Here is a 15,795-nt window from a genome sequence, read left to right on the forward strand (position 1 = left end):
GTAGAAAAGGTGCTCCAACATTCATTTCCATTTTCCATCTGACCACAAGGGTGTAGGTGCATTAGGTAACACACAATGAAGAAAATGAGAGAGTTGTGTAAGTGCCCTCACAAAAGGTAGGTCGCGTTAACATAAATTAATTGTTGAATAACAAAACCCAGGAAAGTGCTGCTAGCTAAAGTATATAATGATTACTGACATTATGAATATATTATGAGTTTACGCAATGGTTATACAGTACAACTGTTCTTTCTTTTCTCTTCTGTCACCCCAACCTGTCTAGGCAGATCCGTCCACAACTGAGTACGGTTCGGCTAGAAATTTCTTCCTGTTAAAAATGTTTGGTTTTTTTCACCACGGTTGCCAGGTGCTTGCTTGACATTGGATTATAACCCACACACAGTCTAATGGATTGTACAACATGCTAGTTGTTTCCAAATTGTTGAACATATAACGTCTGTCCTGAAGGTTATGCTAGAAGAAAGGTTATGGAGTCACTGAAACTAGAAAGGTCCGTCCATCAGGAGTCTTGAGTTACAAACCACACTTTGGTAATCACATTGCCCAAAATGACCTGTTATTTTAGGGACGCAAATGTTTATCTGTACCTCATGTCAGCATGTCTGTATTTCTGTCTGTGTATGGGATGGTGTGGATGTCTTACTGGGCTTCCTGTCTTTTTTCTCCTTCGGCAGGTTGGCCATCCTCTTCTTCAGATATGCCACTTTCTCCACCAGCGACAGGAGTCGACCTCGGATGGTGAAGTCACTGTCACTGTGTATTCCCCTCTCCTCATCCAATTCTATACCTGACAGAATGGAGATATCAGTGTACACTGCAAAATGTATGTTTTATTTATTTATCAAAGTAATGAATATACACAACATTATTGATTTACGCTCCTTCTTATTACTACTCTCTCTCTTATTCGAGTGTTTGTTTGACTAGCAAGGTGAAGCTGACTGGTGATTTACCACAGTGTCTCATCAGATCTTCGTGGAAGTCGAGCAGCTGCTCTCGGATGTATTCAGGACAGGGACATTCCTGCTTCTCATCCTTGAAGTTCAGCAACATGTTGATCTGCAGATACACAAACAAAGTGCAAATGTCCATTACGAACTGTACCTCTGAGGCTCCATCACAGAAATCCAACATTCGCTTGGTCTGAGGTCGTGAGGGATGTTAGGGACATTTTTCCACCACAGTATTGGATGTTTTGCAAAAATGATGTGACTTGAAGATGCAGTACATTTAAATAACAACTGTCTCTATTAGCAGTACAAGTCAGTTTCCTGTCCATTCCCAATTTTTTTCTAAGCGTTCTGTTGTGCACGAGCATCATAGGTATACGACAACTTCGGCCTACATGTTATCTCAAAAGCCTGACCGCATGGTCTTCTGAAGAAAGGGACGCCAAGCCCCCTGGACCCCCGCAGCGACCTGCGGCGGCCCCGCATCTCCCGCCTGGGGGCGGGGTTTGGACACAGCCCAACTCGCATCGCTTATTGGCAGAGACCCGCATGGCACCGCGAGGGGTCGCGTGACGTCACAGACTCTATAAAACAACGCAATGCCCACCGCTCATCGCTCTCCGGGAAAGAAACCCGCTTTGATCAGGTGGGTTCCTCTGACCTACAAAGGAGGCAACCACTTCTAACGTAGACTTCGTCCACCGCAACGATTACTCTAGAGACCAGAAGAAATGGCCGTGCACGCAGCTGAACCAGGCCCCAGGATTTCCGACTTCGCTGGACGAAACCGAATCCGCCTTTTTTTTCTCTTCCCCCTTTCACGGGCACACGCCTGTGCACACACTCGCTCACACACACGCTCATACACACACACACACACACACACGCGCACACACACGCGCACACATACACACTTGCTTGTTGTTGTCTTTTCATATGATGATCATATGATAAATGATTGGTAGCTTAGCTTATAATAGACATTTATTGATAAAAAGTAGTATTGATTGTAAATTGATATTGCTAAATTGATATCGCTAAATTAATAAATGCTGTTACACTTAAAAGAGAAGTTGTTTTGTGTTATTTGCATGTACATTGTGTCAGTGCTCGAATTCACACCTTCAGTTCACTCTATAAATGCTCATATCTACCAGATATGGACATTTTGAGTGAACACCTTTAATTCTTGAGACTGAATTGACGATTTGGTTATTGGTCCCAGTTTCTGGGTGGTGCCCCGTTGCTATTAACATTGATTAATGAGCTCTATTGATTTTCATAATTCATAATAACCAAATTAGCCCAAACCGATGCACAACATAATGGTGCCCCCCGTTTGAGGCCGGACTTCATTTTGTTCTGACAAAAGGTGCCACTGTGCGAGAACTGACATCACTTGCCAAAACATAATGGAGCCCCCGTGTGAGGCCGGATGTCGTTTTTTTCTGACAAATGGAACCACTGTGTGAGAACGGACCTCACTTGCCTGAACACAATGATAAACGGTATGAAGCAGCTTTATTGCCATATGTACATGTATAATAAACTGATATCAATCATTTCTTAATTATTCATTTTTTTTCTAAAAAAATAATATTTTTTCTCAATTTTCAGAATTGATTTTTTTTTTTTTTAGGCTTCTCATGCTACTTTCCAAGCAGACGCGTAGTGGGATTTTTAGGTTCACTTTCAGTGTGTAATTGGTAGTTAGTAGATTCATGGTGAATTGTTCAAGCTTGCAAACACACATCACTAATTTGTTCGGAGCCTGGTGTTCATGACACTATAGTCGCAGGTTCGATCCCCTGCCGGCTCACCTAATTACCATTCCAACGGAATAGGTTTTTAGAGCAAACAACCAGCATAGGACAGCAGCTTGTAAGCCACAGGTTGAAGCTTTCACCTGTGCACTTGTGTCAGCATCACTGTCATTGCTCACAACAGACCCACTGGGCAGGGTGACTTCACTAAGCAGTGAAATGATTCCCCAAACACCCCAGGTGGGCGGAGCTGAGGCTCCTCTGAGACCAAGCGACACAGACCTAGAGGATGTGGTCGCCGCTCTCCTCCTCCTCTCACTAAGAGGACCAGATAACCTCCACAGCTTTGAGGTTAACACCTACTTAATGACATTGCAGGAACCAGTTGGGCGGGCCAACAACCCAGTCGGGAAGCGAGAGAACTCCGACCCGAACACAGTGAGTATGAAGCAGCTCACCCAGGTGCAGCACAGCGACCAGGCTGTGTACAAACATTTCAGCCTGCGACCAGAAGTCCAGCTGGAGATGACTTTGGTGCAAGAGCACCACACAAATCTGCATGAGCAGATCTAGGCACCTCAGCCGAGAGCTGAGGGTGACCCTGAAGAAGGCCAGACCAGTCAGGTAAGCATCGCTGCCTGCACGGCCATCCAGGAACCACACAGTGTTCCTGATCTTGACAAGATCTCCTCTTCCGACCTAGCCAGCCGACACCTGTTCCAAGAAGGCCACAAAGGCCAGGTAAGCATCGCTGCCGGCACGGACATCCAGGAACCACACAGCGTTCCTGATCTTGAAGAGATCTCCTCTTCCGGCCTAACCAGCCGACACCTGCTCCATGATGCCCTCCAGCCGAGAGAGCAGGTGAGCCCAGGTTATCAGGAGACACACGCTAGTAGCCTAGCAACCCCTGCCCGGGCAGTCTCCAATTTCGGGAGTTCAGACGCCCACCAAGCATCTCCACCAGCTTGCTTGATGGACATGGGTGCCCCACAACCAAGGGACGCACCCCGCCAATCTTCAGCCCCAGCTCCTTGCGTTCTGAATGAAGAAAGGAGGATTGCTGCCAGCTAGAATGCACAACACGTGTGCGTTCTGCCAGAGGATATGAAGGCAATGCCAATATCCTAGTTCCAGGGAACTTAACGCTTGATGGTGATGAAAGGCCATGTGTTAAGGTGAACGGCAAAACCGAACCCCAAAGACGCCGGCCACCTCGCCAGCAGAGCGGGCAACACAGCCAGGGGGGTTATAACCAAATCCACCCCCAGGTTCGAGTCGAACCATGTCTGCAGAATCTCCCTCAACCAAAGAGGGTAGGGTTGCGACACATGTTAAGGGGATGTCTCATCCGAAGACATCTGACGGAGACAGAAAAGCAGCTTGACAAGTCCCGTCCTCCCCCAGGTCCGCCGGAGCCCTTAACAACACTTGATGCTGGTCCCTCGCCAGCATAACTAGGCCGGGTAAGTACCCCTTCCACTGCCAAAGTTCACTTTGGCAGTGGAAGGGGTGGAAACAAGAGAACCCAGGACACTCCTTGAACCGTCACACACAAGACCCGTGCCCTCTCTTTCCTGTCCTTCTTGAGTGGCCAAGCCGCCAACTCCGCTACACCCAAGAGGTGGTAGTGAGACACACACACACACACACACACACACACACACACACACACTTGCTTGTTGTTGTCTTTTCATATGATGATCATATGATGATCATATGATATATGATTGGTAGCTTAGCTTATAATAGACATTTATTGATAAAAAGAAGTATTGATTGTATATTGATATTGCTAAAGTTAATAAATGCTGTTATACTTAAAAGAGAAATTGTTTTGTGTTATTTGCATGTACATTGTGATATTGGCTGGTTGACAGAGTCAGTGCTCAAATTCACACCTTCAGTTCACTCCATAAAGGCTCATATCTACCAGATATCTTTAATTCTTGAGACTGAATTGACGATTTTGTTATTGGTCCCGGTTTCCGGGTGGTGCCCCGTTGCTATTAACACTGATTAATAAGCTCTATTGATTTCATAATTCATTATTCTCTTTGATAATTATAAATTATTGCTGATAACCAAATTAGCCCAAACCGATGCACAACAGTTCCTACCTGCTCCTGTGGCGGTGATCGGAACTCTTTGGTCTTCTTGGCGGTGAGAGCCGCGGACATGTTGAGTGCCAGCATCACCTCATTGTAGCGGAACCGCTGGTTGTCTTGCAGACAGGCCACAAAGTCGTCAGAGAAGGCCACCACTGCCTCGATACGATGGCGCACCTGACAGTCACACAGGTACTGCAGCACGTGGCACATCTGCACACACATTAGACACGTTCAATCACACGCGATGTTAGGTCAACTGCATGTCATGAGGAAAACCCCCAAAAGATAAGGAAAAAAGGTGCATTGGATATACAGTACATCCTGTCACCAAGGTTTGGTGCGATTGTCATTAATAACCCAACCTTACCGGTTGTTACGGCGGTAGAGGTCAGCGGTAGACGTACTGTAGACCTGGTAAGTCCGTCAAGTTTTTTTTAAATGGATTTGATTATATTCTCTAAAACAATCGTGCGGATTATCTGCCATGTCACCCTAACCCTAACCCTAACCCTTACCTATACAAGCTCATCAACCATACGTCGGCAAATCAAATAAAACCCCATGATGCTCTGAGGCGAAAAGTATTTGTGGCGCACCTCCTGTCACCCGTCGAGGTCTTCTTTTTGTTTTTTATTAAGGAAACCGTCAATTAGGTAATATTAGAGCACAAGACACACACACGACATAGTTTGTGGTATGAGTTGGAAGACTTGATGGACACACCAGAAGCCTCATTTCACAAATGCTGCAAAAAAAAAACTTGGCCTGACCATGATGCTCTGCTGTTTTTCAGACTGTGTACATTGGGGGCATTTTTAGCACATTTTATGTTTGCTGACATAGCAACTGAATGCTGTGTTGTTGGGTCATGGTGTTTGTTGGTTCTGGCTGATGTGAAAATCAAGAACTGGTGATTTTTAACAAATTTGCAGCAATGTTTTTAGTGCATCACGTGTATCTAAATATAATGTATATATTGGAGAAATGCTTGATTATCTTAAATAAGATCACTCAGTGATCAATGTTGTTGTATTCAACAATAAGGATCCCATAAAGGCTGTATATATAATATTTTAAGCTTAAAGCTGAAGTTACATGATCACTGAACTGAGAGGGTTTACCGACTGTTACCTGAAGTTTCACAGGCTCTGGAAGCTTCATCTGTAACAGTCCTTCTTTTGGCATGTTCCTCCCTCCCTCCTCCGCTCCTTCAGTCTCCACATCCTTCATCATCTGCAGGTCGGTGTGAATCTCCTCCTGCCCCTCTCGTCTTTCAGAGAACACGGACGGCTCGATCAAGTGGAGGATGTTCTTCAGGTCTCCATTTTGGAAAACTCCCATGATGAGCATGGTGTAGAAGAGCTTGATGAGGGGGACAAAGAGGAACTCGGTGCTGCCTCCTATTGGATCCCGCACGTGCATGCTTCCCTCCCGCACTGCCTCTGTGAGCATCTCAATGGTTTTAATTTTCAGGATATCTAAGGGGAACTCTGGGCTGTACTGGAAACAGTCTCCCGATCCGCTGTTGCTGTTGTTACGATACAGTGACCCGGTGCCACAGACAATGCTCGGAGATGAGAAGTGCATTCTGGGTCTCAGGGAGGTGCTGAGGCCGATGCCCGGCAGGCCGTGTTTCTTCTCCTCATCAGGGAACAGGGTGATGCTCTTTGTTTCGTCTGTCATGGGGACAATGTACTCGTTGTTCATCATGAGGCGAGCAGTGGCATAGCTGCTCAGGTGGATGTCGATAAGAATGTCGTAGTAGCCCGCACGAAGCAAACCTGGGGGTGAGGGACAGATTATAATTTTCATATTATTGTCCTCAACCAAAAAAAACAGCACAACTCTGATTTCACATTAATGCATTAGTGAAAAGAATACAATCATGTGGATGAATATAATATACAACAGCATAATGGCACAAAATGCTGCATTATATATTCCTTTCAGTGACGGACTTGCCATCTGGAATGTGGGCAAATGCCAGAAGGGCATTACCTCACATGCAGTTATTCTTTCTCCATTGCTGTGTGTGTATGTGTGTGTGTGTGTGTGTTGTGTGTGTTACCTGGCATGTACTTATTTTCTATAGCCTGCAGGAGCTGCGCTTCATCCACATGAGAGCAGAGGGCATGTGCCACCCGGTTGTTTCCCAGAGCACAGATTGCACTGTACAGTCTGAGGGTATGGTAGTGAAACTTTAATAAGTCCCTCTGCTCCGACAGCTCCAGGATATCCATTGACCTGGACAACACACAGAGAGAGGGGGACTGCATTAGAGACGCAGGAGCAGTAGGAAGAAAGTGTGTGTCCATGTGTGTACTCTGGGTACTCCACCTGTTCTCCTCAGGTATGTGCAGGGACATGAACTGCAGAGGTTCGTTGCACTGGACCAACCAGCCATGTCTGTCATTCACTCTGGATGCTGACACCTGGAAAGAATAACTGTTAGCTCTTCACAGGCAGCTTACGTAACATTTCATTCTATTTCATGAGGAGTTCTCCTGGGCAGCAGCACGTGTCCCAGGATCAGTCCACTCTGAGTCACATCAGACTCCATGCATAGTTAACAGGCAGGAGGAACGACAGGAAATAATTTCATTTTGGTAACTTTATGCTTCATGTTGTATTGCAATATGTATTAATTTTGCCACGATCCTTCGCTTGTTCTGCTGTTTCTAAGTTAATCCTTCTTGCCACTGGGAGCACTATTTGCAGTTCTGAATAGATTCAAGTTCACAAAGCATTTGATTACTAATAATTTCATCGCAGTATATGAAGTGGAATGTGGTTTTCTGTTGTGCATGAATGAGCTTTGAGAGCTTGAGTAAAGAAGCCAAACGCATTTGCCCTGTCTATGTGCTGGCGGGAGTTTGACAGGGCATGCCTGTGTCCAGCATCTGATGGTGCACAGAATAGTCTGGAACTGTAGACCATTCGTTCAATGATTATGTACAGTATGGCAATCAGTTTCCCTCTTCTAAATCAGAAAAGGTAAAAAGAGTTTCAGAAGGGGTCTCATGCTGAGAGGTACACTGAAACGTGAAATGGGAAATGTGGCCCAGCTGCCACATTACATTATGTTACAAACTTAAATTAACATTTTCTATATTTAATTTCAGAACTCTCAGCCTTTTCGCAATTGAATGCTTGATCATTTGCAAACAGAATTTTCCCCAAACTAAATCAAACCTAACCAAACTAAAGCAAAAAACATGAAACCCACAGTAAACAGTAGGGACCCGTTACCTTGAGAAAGTGGTTGGGAACACGACTCCAGAAAACAGGCGTGAGAAACTGGACGTGAAGCCGTGGAGGACACTGAGGAACCGGGTTCTTCCTCTCGCTCTTGAACAGACCCGCTGACAGCGGCATCAGGTTCTGACAGAAAAAACAGACCACATGTTACAACCACACAGAAGATAACCCATTTGGGATTTTCTTTGTGCATCACCGTTTAAATTTCAGATGGTCCACACTGACAGGAGTTCATAATATGATAAACAGATGTATATTCCAGGGAAGGACAGTTTCTTCAAGTGCGCTTAAGTGTGATATTATCATTATGGCATTGTCTGATAACTCTCATCCCTGAAGTAGTGCACGATTACCGACACGAGAAGTGTGGACTAATGCCTTGTGCCTCTTAGTATACTTTCATCAATCAAATAACAACCACACAGTGGTTTACAATAATATCTTTCAACTGGCGTGCCGCTGGAAGGCTTTTATTTTGAAGCAGCAGCAGAACAGGCAGGGTCACTTTGTCGCTGAGGTCAGCAGGCTCCCTTCACAGCAAGGCATGGAGGGTTTTGGCAGATCAACTGTGTTCGCAGAAATAAAGACTACGGTGTGTGCAACTGTCTGAAAATAACCGTGACGCTCAACGTGGTAGAGTTCCAACACCCCTCTGTGTCTGCATCACCAGTTCTGTCAGCATTAGAGGGCAGATACAATAATAACTGACTTAATTTCATGTGTGTGTGTTTGTGTGTGGGTGTTTGTCCTCCTTACCTTTATTCGCCCAAGTTCAAACTGGAAGACATTGAGGCTGGTGGCCTTGGCAAAGACTGCAGGGAACAGCTTAGTACTGGGCTCCACCTTTGGAGACAATATGTAGTCACTACAGTCCAACTAAAATCACATGGAGCCGTTTCTTTTCTTTACTGTCGGTGTTGTCGTTGTTTTTTAGAGGCTTTAAGCCTCTGATATGTATGATGTAGCGAAAAAACAACAACATACAGTTGGGTTTCATTTGGACTTTAACATATATTGGAGAATAGAAGTGGTTGCAATATCGCTGGTGGTCTAATGTTGGAAGCAAACAAAATGTATACGAAGAAAGAAAAAGAAGACGGTAGGTAAATGGGGGAAAAAAAGATTGTAGGAAAGAAAAAGAGTAGGTAAGAGAGATGAAGGAGGACAAAAATATGAAGAAATTGAAGCATTAGTCAAGAAACCCATTTACCTGATAATATGTGCTGAGCTCTTTGCCGTTGGCAGTGAAGGTCAATAATCCATTTGTTGTGTCGACTAGACAACCAATCTCTAAGCCGTTGTTGTTCCTGCCCTGGCCTGGACTGCTGCTCTCTCCAGCCCACACCATGTAACAGTTACTGCGCTTTATACTGGAGAACACATAAAACGCAATGGTGAGAGACACCAATCATAGAAATATGCCATTCATAACTTGTGTTTCCCACCGCAAATTGTCACAGTTGATCTCAGAGTTTGACAGAGCAGCATTCGCTTAATAATACATTTCAAGACTACAACATGAAGTGCTGACTTTTCCACTTGTTCTGTTTTTTAATTGGGAAGGGGAAAGAAGGCTGTGAGGAAAAGGATTAGAGAGCTCTTGCAATCTAATGTCTTCTGCATCAAGAGCCAAAAGCTGAGTCATCAAAATGACAAAATTGGGCTCATATAGCTGGTTCTACACGTTCAGTTAGGCAAGAGAATTCCAGTCGACATGGGATAAGGAATAATATGATGGTGACATTTCACATGTTGCTAGACATATATCAGGGAATCCTGCAGACTGAAAAGGGTCTGACGATGGACTGGTGAGCGAGTCATGACATTTTACGACCGTGCCCACCGCAAAATTAGAAGAACAGAAAGAAATCGGCATGATGGATTGGCTGGAACTTGACTCACCTCTCGTGAACCTTGCCTTTCTCGTCGCCCAGGGTCACGGTGACAGTTCGGACATTGTGCAGCTCGAACCCTGGGTCGTACTGATGGAAGTCAGAGGTCACCCAGCCAACCCACACGCTGCTGGGCTCTTGGCCAGGGAAGATCCGTACTGAGTAGTAGTACTGCACAGAGAGAAGGGGATCAAGTTTAATTGCACTCCTTTTGAGTTTCTTTTTTTTTCGGACTTCAAAACACCTACATTGCCAAATGATAAATTGATCCACCTAACGCATATCATATGAATAAATGCTTGGTTAAATGTAAGTAAATTGGCACGTGACACGGTTGTTTAGTGCACTCTCTAAGCTGCAGCAGCCAGTATGTACTTTGCTGCTGGCAGTGAAGTGAACTTCAGAACTCTTCTGTAGGGAGGGGGGACTCACTGCACTGCTCAGGCAGTCATCGATGTTACACAGAGATGATGTTGTGCTCAAAGTTATACAGTTAATCTCTCTCTCTTTGCTCTCTTTGACTCCAGAGCTGCAGGATCCAAATCTGACACCATTCAACTATTTTTAGTATTACCCTGCTATTTATCATCAGCATTACATTATTATAATTGTCATGATTAGTAGAAGTATTATTAACAATGTCATTAAATCTATAATATGCAATGCACTTATTATTATAGTCATTACAAGAATCAGTCTGACAGTGTTCTCTCTCTCCCCCTCTCTCTTCTCTACTCCTCTTTCCACCCTCCTGTCCTCTCTCCCCCATTCCTCTCCTCTCACCCCAACCAGCCGAGGCAGATGTTCTGCCCACAACTGAGTCTGGCTCTGCTAGAAATGTCTCCCTGTTAAAAAGAAAACCTAATACTTTGAGGTCTCGACCTCACTATGTAAAGTGCCTTGAGATAAGGTATGTTGTGATTTGGCGCTATACAAACTAAATGGAATTGAATAACAAAGCTGCAGAGAACAGCTCATGATCGAGGCTGTATATTTTATCCATTTCAGAGCCCTCTTGTTCATCTATAGTCTTCCTTCCCCTCTTGAAATACTGAAGTATGTGTATTGGGTCTATGTACGGCCTTACAGTGGAGGCTTGCATGAGGAACTCGTAGTCATCGCGGTCATCAGCCACTTCCTCTGACAGCCGAGCAGATGCGGGGCAGCTGTTGTCGGGTTTGTTTCTCTTCAACGTGAACCTGATGAAGAGCAGATCATTTGGTCTCATAAGACATTTTTCTTAAAACACAATGACAGCAAGGTAATTAAAAGAAAAGGAAATGGCCTGAGGAGACGGAGGTTTTACCGTTGTTTGATCTTGGATGGCTTCTCCTGGTTATAGTCCTTGTGGTTGTTGAACTCGTCTCTCTCGCTTCCGTTGGGAACATTGTGACCGTGAGACGACTTCATCAGCACCTCAAAGTCGGATACAGTTTCAAAGTCCTCCAGCTCCTGCAGAACAGACAGTGAACACACCACACATTGTTCCCCGTCACATAACCCCAACCCTGTTTCCCATGCTCCGCAACAAATCCATAAATCCCAAAGTACAAGTGAGGTTCAGTTTAGAAATACAGTGTATATTTGGAATAGGTGTGCAGAGATTTCAGTTGCTATTGCAATAATAATATTTGCGAGCACACAGTTGTTACCAGTGTTTTACTTTATGTGATGTGGGTTTCGCACAGTGGCTCTGTTGAAATCTTTTACTTTATCTTAAGTTGTCAACATCAGCCCTGGTTCTACAAGCTACTATATTTGTATTGTGCAGCAATAACACAAATAAGTAGAAAACCTTGATAACAACTATTTCACTTTAGCATCATTGAAGCAATGTGGAACACAGCAGGGTGTCACGGTGAATCATTTGTCAGTAGCAGCACTTGCATTGCATTTGAGAGTGTGCGTGTTACACTCAGTATCTGTTACCGTCTTTGGCGAGAAGAGGCTCCCGTTAGACCTTGATCTGGAGAAGGACTCTGAACACTCTATGGGCATGCTCAGTCTGTAGAAGGTAATGTCCGTGTAACTGTTCTGTGAGCCAAATGACCTCTGGGTGACCTTTAGGCATGGACACAGCTCCACTGTCCCATCTATCCTTGCCACCTGAAGAGAAAAAGAAAAAGTGTGGTTCATTTGCTCTGTTTCTATTATTAGTTCTGTTCTTTATCATAACCAGTTCAGGTAGGATTTTTGCAGAAAACCCTTGTTGGAGAAAAATTAATAAATGTGTCTGGTCGGTCAATCTTTAATATTAAAAGTTGACAGATATTAGCAACACAGTTATAAGTCGGGTGACCGTCCTCACCTCTATGTGTTGGTGGTTCGCAGGGACGGGCACAAACTGAGGCAGTCTCTTGCTGAGCCACATGGTTACATCTCTGTTCATGTTGACAGCAAACGGCTCGTAGCCCTCCTGCAGGCCGCAGATGGTGAAGTATTTCAGAGTGCTGACGTCTTTACCGAAGTTCATCCTCCCCGCCTGACACACACCCAGACTGCACACAGGGATGAAACCTGGGACAGACAGAAGAAATCATACGCTGAGACAAAAGCTCCTTCTGCGTTTCTTCCTTTAACACCATTTGTGACAAATTAAATATCCACTTGGTCAGCTGAGCGACACATTTACAGAAGAGAAATTGTCTGAAATGCTATGAAGCTCCGATTAACATGTTGAACAAGCTGGCAGCCGGCTGAGCGGAGGCCCCTTCACATTCAGGAGTGTTCAAGTCTCAACAGCGAAGGATCAGGAGGAGAGAGATGAGGCTGAGAGGTTAATGAGCCGCTGCGAAACAACTTGAGCTTCAATTTTCATTAAAGCATCAGAGAGGTGATGCACACCCTGTGCACACGGTGAATATACGTCAATCAGACAAATCTAACTCTTTATATTGTAATAATGTCTAATTTCATGACATCATTCGTACCATTTGTTGACAAATTTGTGAATCTAAATAAGCTGTATTACTAATGTTATTGGTTGCAAATGTGAATGCATTACCTCACCCACACTGTAAGGTGGGACGTATTCTGACTTCATAGTGATGTCGTTTGGTCATGTCTATAGTGCTATAGCATGCAGAGATAGCTCGAAATGCATTTTTGAACTATGCATCACATCGTGACTTCTTAATGTCATCACTAATCATATGACATCAAATGATGGGGAATCATTTTCTCATCAATATAAGCTTTAGATTGTCTCTTTATGACTAAAATCTGTGTTTCAGACCATCATTTTGTTGACCTTTGACCAATTAGATTGAACCGTTACTCATCTGGAGATCCTCATCCAAGTAATCTTCCCACCAAGACTGGTTATTAAGTTATATTTTTATTTTGTTCACTCTGGAGACTCTCAAGTAATGCATTAGTGCAATGATAAGACACAACATTTACATCAAGTATTCATCAGCTACACCTTTAAGTCAGATGGAGTGTTCATATTGTACATTAACAAAATTTTGATTTTGTTTTGTGGACAACTCACTCACTTTGCAAGTTAATATAGGAGTACTTGCGATGTGTGTGTGTGTGAATGTGTTTTTGTGTGTGTGTATTCAATGACACGGCTCTGACCTTCAACAGCTTCAAAGTCCTTGAAGGCCAGTTCCGAGCCAGAATCATCAAGCAGCACTTCTCCATTGAGTGTGAACATCATGGTGTGTTCGTTCAGATCCACCATGCATCCCACCACGTCCCCCGTCTGCCAGGCCCGCCCAAAGTGCTCGTTGCCCTGGTGCCAGCGCTGGACCTGGGAAAGTGGAAATGAACCCGATTTACTGCCTTGTTTGCCTCCGCAAACCAGTCACGCTGCAGTGAACTTCCATGTCTGTTCAGACATACAGTATATGTAGTGAAGACTATAGAGGGATATAAAAAAAGCAATTAACTATTTTGTCATGACAAACATATGATTACACGAGTTTTGGCCAAAACAAGTGTGTTGTGAGGCCACAGTGACCTTTGATCATCAAAATCTAATCAGATTATTTTGTCTGTGCCAAATTAGAGGAAATCCCTTAAAAGCAATCTTGAGATATCACACTCTTGAGAGTGGGATAGTCGTAATATTAACTTTGGATATTGAAACAATACATTTGTAAGGTCCAATGCTAAGTAGGATTGCATATTATGATGAGCTCATACGGGAAATATTCCTACTTTCTGTGACAGGCACGCATCGGGATGTATCGTATGCAGGGTTGGGTAGTAACGGATTACATGTAAACTGGATCATGTAATCAGATTACAAAAAGTACCTATATTTAGACCAAACCATGTTTGAAAAAAATTGTAACTAGATAATAGTAACATTGTGAAGGATTACTTTATTACATTTTGTATTAAGTCTTTAAACTATGGCAAATTTTAAATCACAATATATATATAAAATAACCAATGCTATTGACTCATGAAATGCAAATGTTAATGCCAGCATCTGTTTGTAAGGCTAATTTGATTTCTAAATCCTGAATGTTCTACTGTATGTTCTACAGTTTAACAACAATATATTAGTGTATTCATTACTCAACAATGTATTACTGTGTACATTATTCCTCTCAGGTTGCCAGTTTTTCAGGTTACTTCATTTTTCATTTTTAAAATATTTTTGAGTAAGCGCTCCTCTTGCACAAGAAAAATGCTTTTTTCCGTTTTTTTTGTAAATGCTGAATATGCTAAATGCATTTTATTTGCATTGAACATGTTTTCAATGTTTAAAGAGATCTAAAGAGTACATTTGTGGAACTCAAAATGTTGTGGTTGCGTCCACTTTTAGTTATGAAGTGTCATATTTTCAATTAATCCAAGATCAGATTAGATTACATAATTTTCATTGCAATTTGTCTTAGGTAACTACATTACTACACTACTACTACATTTTAAAGTCATCTCGACCAACCCTGGTTGTGTGATGGCATGGGCAAAGAAAAATCAAGTCACCTTGAAGCCATCAAAGACAAAAGCCTGGTCATCAGATCCCAACTCCTGGTCTGGGAGGCATCCCGGCCTGGCCCAGCCCACCCTCATCTCTCCTGCTGTCAGAACCTGGAGGAACGTAGGAACAGGTTCAAATCCCACTGGACGAGTTTTTCAAATGCTTCTTAGTGTCTGCAGATTACGATGGATCAAGAAAACATGCGCTTAGTAAAGTGACATCATTTAGTGAAAAATTTTCACTTTTTTGTCCCCCCAGCCTACAAAAGCTCAGAACAGACCATTGTGATGGGTGTTAAGTCGTAAACGTGACATCTTGTCAGAATTAACCTCAATGCTAATATTTTTGTGTAAAAACAATCATCAGAGTAAGTTTTAAAATTTCCTCCACCAACAGTTGATAGATTTGACATTTTTCGTCTTACCTCCAGCTCAAAGTACCACTTCCCAGCATTAACACAGTACGTTTTCTCTGCTCTGAAGATGCGGAACCTCTCAGCGGACATGTCGTTGAGGTCCGACTGAGCTGCTGGATGAAAGGGGGGCAAGGAGAAAGAAACAGTATGTTATAAAAACGTTTTTTGTTTTTGTTTTTGTACTTTTGTTTGAACAAGGGGGTAATTTTTCGCCCCCATAGTTGACAAAATATTGAAAAATCATAAGAATCATTGAAAGAAATAAAACAAAGGGAAACAGGCACTGCACCATGGTCCTGGTCAGGGGCTTCCAGATTGTATCCGTATCCCAGCAGAGTCCTGACGGCTTCTCTCAGACTGTCTTTGTTGGACTTCTTGGTTCGCTCGTCCAGCAGAGTGTAGGGGACCAGACGGGGGTTTCTACGATTCTTCAGATCCTGACA

The 15,795-nt window shown here is 43.5% G+C and overlaps 1 protein-coding gene across 6 annotated transcripts in view; it reads right to left on the minus strand.

Annotated features, from left to right (window-relative positions):
- The window catches only part of ryr2a (ryanodine receptor 2a (cardiac)), a 149,690-nt gene that overhangs the window by 60,821 nt on the left and 73,074 nt on the right, over positions 1 to 15,795 (minus strand). For 4 of the 6 annotated variants that reach the window (XM_047327634.1, XM_035612945.2, XM_047327632.1 and 1 more), the window contains 18 exons: positions 15,642 to 15,789; positions 15,362 to 15,462; positions 14,943 to 15,047; positions 13,578 to 13,752; positions 12,304 to 12,512; positions 11,925 to 12,101; positions 11,302 to 11,447; positions 11,083 to 11,194; positions 10,006 to 10,166; positions 9,314 to 9,473; positions 8,860 to 8,946; positions 8,095 to 8,226; positions 7,183 to 7,277; positions 6,914 to 7,089; positions 5,977 to 6,626; positions 4,855 to 5,055; positions 975 to 1,080; positions 665 to 808 (listed from right to left, as the gene is read on the minus strand). In XM_047327634.1, the coding sequence (XP_047183590.1) occupies positions 665 to 808; positions 975 to 1,080; positions 4,855 to 5,055; positions 5,977 to 6,626; positions 6,914 to 7,089; positions 7,183 to 7,277; positions 8,095 to 8,226; positions 8,860 to 8,946; positions 9,314 to 9,473; positions 10,006 to 10,166; positions 11,083 to 11,194; positions 11,302 to 11,447; positions 11,925 to 12,101; positions 12,304 to 12,512; positions 13,578 to 13,752; positions 14,943 to 15,047; positions 15,362 to 15,462; positions 15,642 to 15,789 (3,085 nt within the window). The remainder of the gene's footprint in view (positions 1 to 664; positions 809 to 974; positions 1,081 to 4,854; positions 5,056 to 5,976; positions 6,627 to 6,913; positions 7,090 to 7,182; positions 7,278 to 8,094; positions 8,227 to 8,859; positions 8,947 to 9,313; positions 9,474 to 10,005; positions 10,167 to 11,082; positions 11,195 to 11,301; positions 11,448 to 11,924; positions 12,102 to 12,303; positions 12,513 to 13,577; positions 13,753 to 14,942; positions 15,048 to 15,361; positions 15,463 to 15,641; positions 15,790 to 15,795) is intronic. The other 2 variants (XM_047327633.1, XM_047327631.1) reach the window with 1 other exon arrangement.

This window comes from Scophthalmus maximus, chromosome 16, assembly GCF_022379125.1.
Source record: "Scophthalmus maximus strain ysfricsl-2021 chromosome 16, ASM2237912v1, whole genome shotgun sequence".
NCBI lineage: Eukaryota > Metazoa > Chordata > Actinopteri > Pleuronectiformes > Scophthalmidae > Scophthalmus > Scophthalmus maximus.